Source organism: Thermobia domestica, chromosome 2 (genome assembly GCF_964235325.1).
Source record: "Thermobia domestica chromosome 2, izTheDome1.hap1.1, whole genome shotgun sequence".
In the NCBI taxonomy this organism is placed as follows: Eukaryota; Metazoa; Arthropoda; class Insecta; order Zygentoma; family Lepismatidae; genus Thermobia; species Thermobia domestica.
Window position 1 is genome coordinate 70,685,631 of NC_137455.1, and position 7,327 is coordinate 70,692,957.

At 32.3% G+C, this 7,327-nt stretch overlaps 1 protein-coding gene across 1 annotated transcript in view; it reads left to right on the forward strand.

Moving 5' to 3' along the window:
- The window catches only part of LOC145679689 (uncharacterized), a 35,059-nt gene extending 30,656 nt beyond the window's left edge, over positions 1-4,403 (forward strand). Inside the window, exon 2 of the mRNA XM_081750263.1 lies at positions 2,882-4,403. Coding sequence (XP_081606389.1) covers positions 2,882-3,173 — 292 coding nt within the window. The 3' untranslated portion in view covers positions 3,174-4,403. The remainder of the gene's footprint in view (positions 1-2,881) is intronic.
- Positions 4,404-7,327: the final 2,924 nt, after the last annotated feature.

A 7,327-nucleotide genomic window follows, 5' to 3' on the forward strand; every position in this document is an offset into this window, starting at 1 on the left:
TCGAGGAAAATACGAAACTCGTATCCTCATGTTACGTTTGCAATATCTGCGCTTAATTTCGTTCACTTCGGTTCACTTCTTGCCTTTCGGACATCAAGTTTCAAAATTTTGGGTGGGAGCTTTTGCCCCTAAATCCGTTTTTCCGCAGAAAATTTAAAAAGGCCTTATTCCTTTAGTTTGTGCGTATTTTCAATACAAAATATTCCGTTGCAATTATTCATGTCTTTTACATACTTCTGACATACTGTTACTAGCAGTTTTGATATTTCGTGATAAAAGGTTTGGAGGGGTCCGTGCCCCACCCAACCGTTTTTTCCAGGAAAATACGAAACTCGTATTCCCTCCTTTTACGTCTACAGTATCTGTGCAAAATTTTATTGACTTTGGTTCAGTTGTTCTTGCCTTTCGGGTGTCAACTTTCACAATATAGAGTGGGGCTTTTATATTAAAACTTACGTAACTTTATGTAACTTTTTCTTTTTATGAGATTCTTTTTTTGGGAGGTGAGGAGAGAAATGTTTTTCTCTGATATGTGTCTTTTGCCATTCATCTTTTTTGAACAGCTTAAGTAAGATCATTTTGTAACTTTTGATGTCATCCATCTCCGTCATGATAATATTATTGTCATTTTTAACAATTTGTTTTATTCCCTTATTTGCAGTCTGCCACACTGATATATTTATTACAAAATTGAGGTTTGGTCCAGCGCCTTTCGAATTCGGAACCAACCCAACCGCCGAGCTTTTTGGGTTGCCTGCTATTGCAGGAAAACGAGAATTGCAGGTGGTAATGCACTTTTGGAGTCGTGTATACAACAAAATAAATAAGTAAACCATTTCGTCAATAAAAAAGTAATAAACTATTTCCTGGATTTAGCAATTGTCATGTTTCTACAATTATAGTTAATCAAGAAGTTTAATTACATTGCTTTCCACTTGAATATTATACTTTTTACGTTTATTTTCGCATTTGAAAATATTTTGTGCTTGTCTTTGGATTGAGATCTTAAACCCGATGTTTGTTTCGGTCGATTATCCTCAAAATTGTTAAAACGATCTCCCAATTTAGCAGATTGATAGTTATCACCATTGATGTGTGCTTTATTTCACTAAACATTTGAAGTGAGAACGTCTTGGAAGAACCAATTCTAGGAAAACTTCTCAATTTCCATAAAATGAGATGAGACTACCGTATTAGATGCGCGAAAGCAATCTAACCTGATCTCGCCTGTGAGAGTAGAATTAGGAAAGTGTGTATTAGCTTTGTTCCGTATACGTAAATTCTCATATTTATTGTATAGACATTTGCTTTAAAATGAATTTTAAAATTATTAAATTTAATAGGAATATTTTCAATTCCGGTTCAATTCCATTTATTTCGTCTTTATAATCATACCTATTGGATCAGTTTGTCTTTGAGTTTTACGTCCCACGGTTATGCCGGTGAGGCTAAAGGAGACGGTGATGATGAGTAATGAATGAAATGGTGGAATGAAGAAAGTGGGAGGAAACGGGAGAACCCCGAGGAAACCCACGCACACGGTGTTTGTCCACCACAAAGTTCACTTGGCAGGGGTTGGGATCGAACCCGGGACCCCAAGCACCAGAGGTGAACGCTCTACCACTGAGCCAGCGCGGACCCTAGATCAGTTTGTGTCTATGAATAAGATTTGCTGAGAGATTAGGGAAAAGATATATATAATTGCAACATAGTGGCGCAGACTTCCATACTTGTATTTTGAGTATACTAAATTAATTTTAGTATTTATAAACTTACATAAAAATACATAATTTCAATACTATAAAATATGCTCGTTACATATCAATTGCGGACTAAAAGGGATTGATGATTAACGGAAATGAATAATGAAAGAATTGATGTAATGATTAGAAAGAGAAACAAAATGTTAGTGGATCCATGCACTCTGTGTCCATCACTGGCATATAGGCATGAGAACGAACCATCGATTCTTCACTCCAAAGATATGTTATTTCTCTCAGTCAAGATCTTAAACTGTATGTGAATGTTGATTCTGTATCTATACGAGTGTGTAGTCATATGTTTTCTTATTATGCTCTTAACTATCTGATACGCACTGGTGAGGTTCCTGTAGGAAGCTTCCCTGGTTCAATTGAGTGAGCATCAATCATGTCAGATTAATCAGTGTTCATTTTCAGAGACTTATTGCTTTGTCATTAGAATAAAGAAGCCTTTTGTAGAGTTGTTCTAGAACGTGTATGGAACGAATTATGGTCATTATTTCAGGAATCATTCTTGATTTTCCAACGCTCTAAATTAAAGATGATTTTCTGAAATTACTCTTGCAAATGAATAAGGGGAAGCTTTTAGAAGAATGGCTTTTGAGCAAAAATAAGGAATTTAACTGGACTATCCATAATTGTACTAATTCCTATATTCAAATAACGTCTTTCAAATTTCAAGATATGAATTAAGAGCACAATTTAAGAATACTTTTTCATACATCTGGCATGCATGTGACTGCAACTTCTTATTTTGATTTATATATATATATATATATATATACTCTTCGTCATTAGCGACGCTATATAGGACAAAAGCTACTTTATAAAGTGGGGTCTGAACCATTACAGTGTGTTCGCTGGTTCTACCACGAATTAAGCCCGGGACCTCATGCAAGAAAAGTCTCACGTGTTAGTTTTTTGAGTCATCTACAAACTTTTTGTTGATATATATATATATTTTCTTTCTTCTGAAGAAACAAAATCCACTAGTAATATTGCAGTGCAAACCTTTTCTTGTTCAAAGGTATTCTTTCCGTCTTATAGCATAAATTGCCTTAATTTATTGACTATAACTTTTGCTGGAAGATTTTTTAAAATATCTTTGTATTTTCTTTCAGGCGTATGGGCCACAGTAAAATTGTGAATAATTCCAAATTTTATAGTGTATGTGAGAAGAAGGTATTTGGGAATAAGAAAGTTCGTTCGAAACATCCGTGCAAGAAGCAACAATTCGCTCCATGTGAATATGGAAAATACTCACGAAGTTTCAGTAAACTTCCTGAACTACGGCCACTTTCGTTACTACACGCAATTTGCCTAGCCAGATACTTCAGGTGCCCAATGTGTGATAAACGATTTGTAACTAAAATTGGTCTAAATACACATATTAAGTCTATTCATAACAAATAGGAAAATATGAGAGTTGTGAAGGATGAAGCAGAAAGGTACAATGATTCATTGAAAAAAGTTAAAACACATGAAATAGGAGAAATAGAATAGTCTTGTTCTGATATAAAAACATTTCAACATTTATGAAAAAGAATTAGAAGTTTCACAATGGAACTGCGGGAAAATTGATAACAAGCATCATTTTTCAGAGTATATGGAAACTTGCAAATAATCTACTTACCTAATGTGAAGTTTGTGGTGTAAAATCTCTAACAGAAGCGTGCACCAACGAAATTCAAGTGAGCGTTCACGTGAACGACTTCAAAATCGAACTTTCTAACTTGATTGTAGTTTAAGGAATTTTGTTAAATCATTAAAAATCCAAGTGCAATACGTTTTGTTCAGTACTGTAGACTAAGCAAGATCAACGAAGTGAAACCCGGAAATCCGTCCGTTGAAGGTTAAGCATAGTTTATTCGCCTTTTGATCAAGACTTAACTTTGAACGTCTTTTAACACTTGAAGTTCGTTGTTGTACATGGTCTCAATTCGCTTAAACTTTACATGTGAATTTATACAGTTATCTACTGTTCAAATGTAAGATCTGTATGATCGAAGCATTGCACGTATATTCGACCTTGATACATATCTGAAGCCACGTAAGCCTATGTGTGATGTACGTGGCAAGAGATTTGCACAGAAGAGGAATTTACAAAGTCACATGGTGTCTTGTTACAAGAATTCTTCTGCATCATTGCCTTCGTGTTAGGTTTGTTGTGTTTGATAGTTTAAATATTGTTATAGTCATTGCTAATCAACAGATACCAACTCATTTCATTATGTTCAAGGAGTGCAAAAATACAACTAGGCTGGGAATTAAACCCGGGTCTCCGGTGTCTTGTATCGGTGTGTTAAGCAGAATACTACTAAGTGCATTTCTCACTAATTACACTTTTACTCTTAAGGTTGGTGTTTTCCATGTTGATTTGATGTGAAGATTGATTATTTAAAGTTTTACCACGCATGAGGTTATAACAAGTTTGTTTGTTTTAGAAGCGTTACTATAGTTCTTTTGACTCTCATGACTCCAAGTTAGTAACTCAACCTACAAAGAATGCCAAATATAAAGTAGATTTTGACCGTTTGTAATATTCGAGAGTTATGTATTACTGTATATAAAATTAACATTCAGGTACTTATAAGTTTCCCTGTAACATAAAAAACATAGACGGAGATAATTTTCTGATTTGTATTTTTTAATGATAAGTAGTAAACATACAATTTTATTAAATATAACTCTTGTTCATTGCAATTGTTATTTTAAACATGTGGTTTTCCTCATTTCTATATCCGTTTCCCTGAAAGCATAATAATGAATGAAAGAAATGGCAATGCTTGCAGGATTAGCTGATTTCTGTGCGACTGCGTTTCAATGGAGGAAGCACAGTCTCTGTTCAGGTTATATTGTTAGCGTATGTGTCATCATCACGAAAGATCAGACTCGATTCGGATTTGAAGAGAGATCTCTTAGTTTGAATCTCATTGTTATGTTATAGTTCATGTCCAATATAGCCTCGGTGTTGAAAGGGTACAACTTTAAATCAAACATTTAATTAACAATATTAGTTTATGATTCCTTGTTTGTATTTTTGGCATTCTTTCTTCACTTGTATTAAATTATTAAGGCATTTCATTTTACTAGTTTTTGGTACACGACTACCGTTTTAGTTTGAAATTCCAAGCTAAATTTTAAGTGCATGACTTACATAGTTGTACTCCTGATGTTAAACACATCATTATATTTCTTTTAAAACATATGGTAAGAAATCATTACGTCTGTAAGGTTAAAGTTCAGGTCTTATATAGCCTCTTTATTAATATACTGATCTGATTGTTAAATGTACTAGTAGAACATGGTACGTTAAAAAATAGCAAATCTTCATGAATAGGCCAATTTATACAACGAAACACAATAACTGACGGATATACGGACCGGAGATTGCAAAATTAGAATAAAATTTCATACAAAAGTTTGAATTTTATTGTTATTACATGTGAGATCTTACAAAAATGTAGAAAGTACAACGACGTTTTAATGCAAAATGTATTAGTGTTTCAAAGTTCCCTAACACCATTCATGGTTAATATTTGTTATATTAATTCAACGTAATAACCTTCGAAATCTTACACTAATTATTTCTCATCAGTATAAGATTCATATAATATGTTATCTGATACAGCCTTAATATATTAACAAAATAAAAAGGAAATAAAATCTTTCGCTCTTTAGCATCCAAACTTTGCACGAAGCAACTATATAAAGGGGCACATTGGTAGACGTATTATTTGACATCACCGGATGAACAGTGTTGCCAACCCAATATAAAGTTATGAATTTTTAAGTGGAACGACCTAAATCGTATTTCATAATTAAATTCAGCACTACAAAGGAAGACAAAAGATATGCCACCCGCAGGTCAGTGTTGCAAACTTCTCGAGAAATAACGTTAAATATGTGTCATTTAAACGCCTTTTGCACACATAGGGAGTGAGGTACACACTAGTTTTGCACAATAATTTAAATATTGGCCAGAACAGTTTAAATTGACACCAACTCTAGATGGGCCCTTAAGCACTGTTGACATAACAGAAAAGGCAAAATTCGAGTTTGGATATGGTACAACAACTCGAAAAAGCCCATAAGTACATTACGGTTTAACATTTATAGGACAATTTGGTATGTCATAAGAAGCATTCTCACGTTTATTTGATGTCGATAAGTCAAGTACTTATCGAGATATTTGGAATTTTGTAAAAACTGACAGCGTTATCAACCCTTACAGCGCAAAATTCGCTTCTCTCTCTCTTTTGGTTTCTCCGTCATCAATGTTTGACATTATAAATGACGCACCCGGTGTATATATATATATATATATATATATATATATATATATATATATAATTCTGACATACATGATTAAACTACTGAATACCCCAACGATATTTTGAGTTACTATACAACACACAAACACACACACACACACACACACATATATATATATATATATATATATATATATATATATATATATATATATATATATATATTAACAATCTCCTTACGTTGTGCCTTAAAAGCATGGGGATGAACTTACTAAGACGTTTAGAGATTGCTACTACTCATTATTTGAAATGAGTAGGTTGAAGTGAATTGAGAGGAAATGATAATACATTTAAGCTTTATTTAAGAAATGTATTAGTTTTATTAATATTATAATGTTTGTGTGAATGTTTGAGTATGAATGTAGTATAACAAGTTAGATTACAAATCGTAAACCTTTAGAAATTGTATTACGATTAACATGCACATAGCTGAGATACATATACCTGTTTTAAATTATGAGTGTTTGGACTGGATAATTATATTTTTTAATACTGGATTTACTAGTTTGGATAGTTGATAGTTTGTAGTCTTTGACTAGATGTTAACCATAATTATTGGACTATGGTTGTTGTTGAAGAAGAATAGATCACCCTTGATCTATTCTTAATCGTTTGGATTGCAGCTCACTGTTTGGCTGCTAATGGCTTTTAATTTTTTTTTTTTTTGATTACCGTATTTTTACTTTTGATTTACTACTTTTGATTCCAATTTTTTTTAATGAGAGGTTTTTGTTTAAGATTTTAGACACACTGGAATTTGCTCTGTTGATTTTTTTTGTTTATTTCAGCTATTGGTGAAACATTGGTTTCAACCCGTATTACGTTGTGACCAAATTTCCAGATCAACAATTTTTGCAAATTTGACACTTATGCCACAGTTAAATTGTGTTAATGTTAACAGACAACATTTCACATTGGTGACTTTACATATTTCATACACAATGTTACAATTTAAAACAAAACAAATAATCTGACGACTTAGCGTCTAGCCATTAATTTAGTAACATCATAACACAACTACAACCATTTACGTAAATAAACAAATAAACAAATATACGGTTTGTAGGATATGACAACATTTTATTACTACTACTATTTAATCTCTTTAATTTTAATTTGAATAAATATTAATTTTTATTACCAAAAATAAAATAATAAAATCGTATATCGCTACAATATATATATATATATATATATATATATATATATATATATATATATATATATATATAT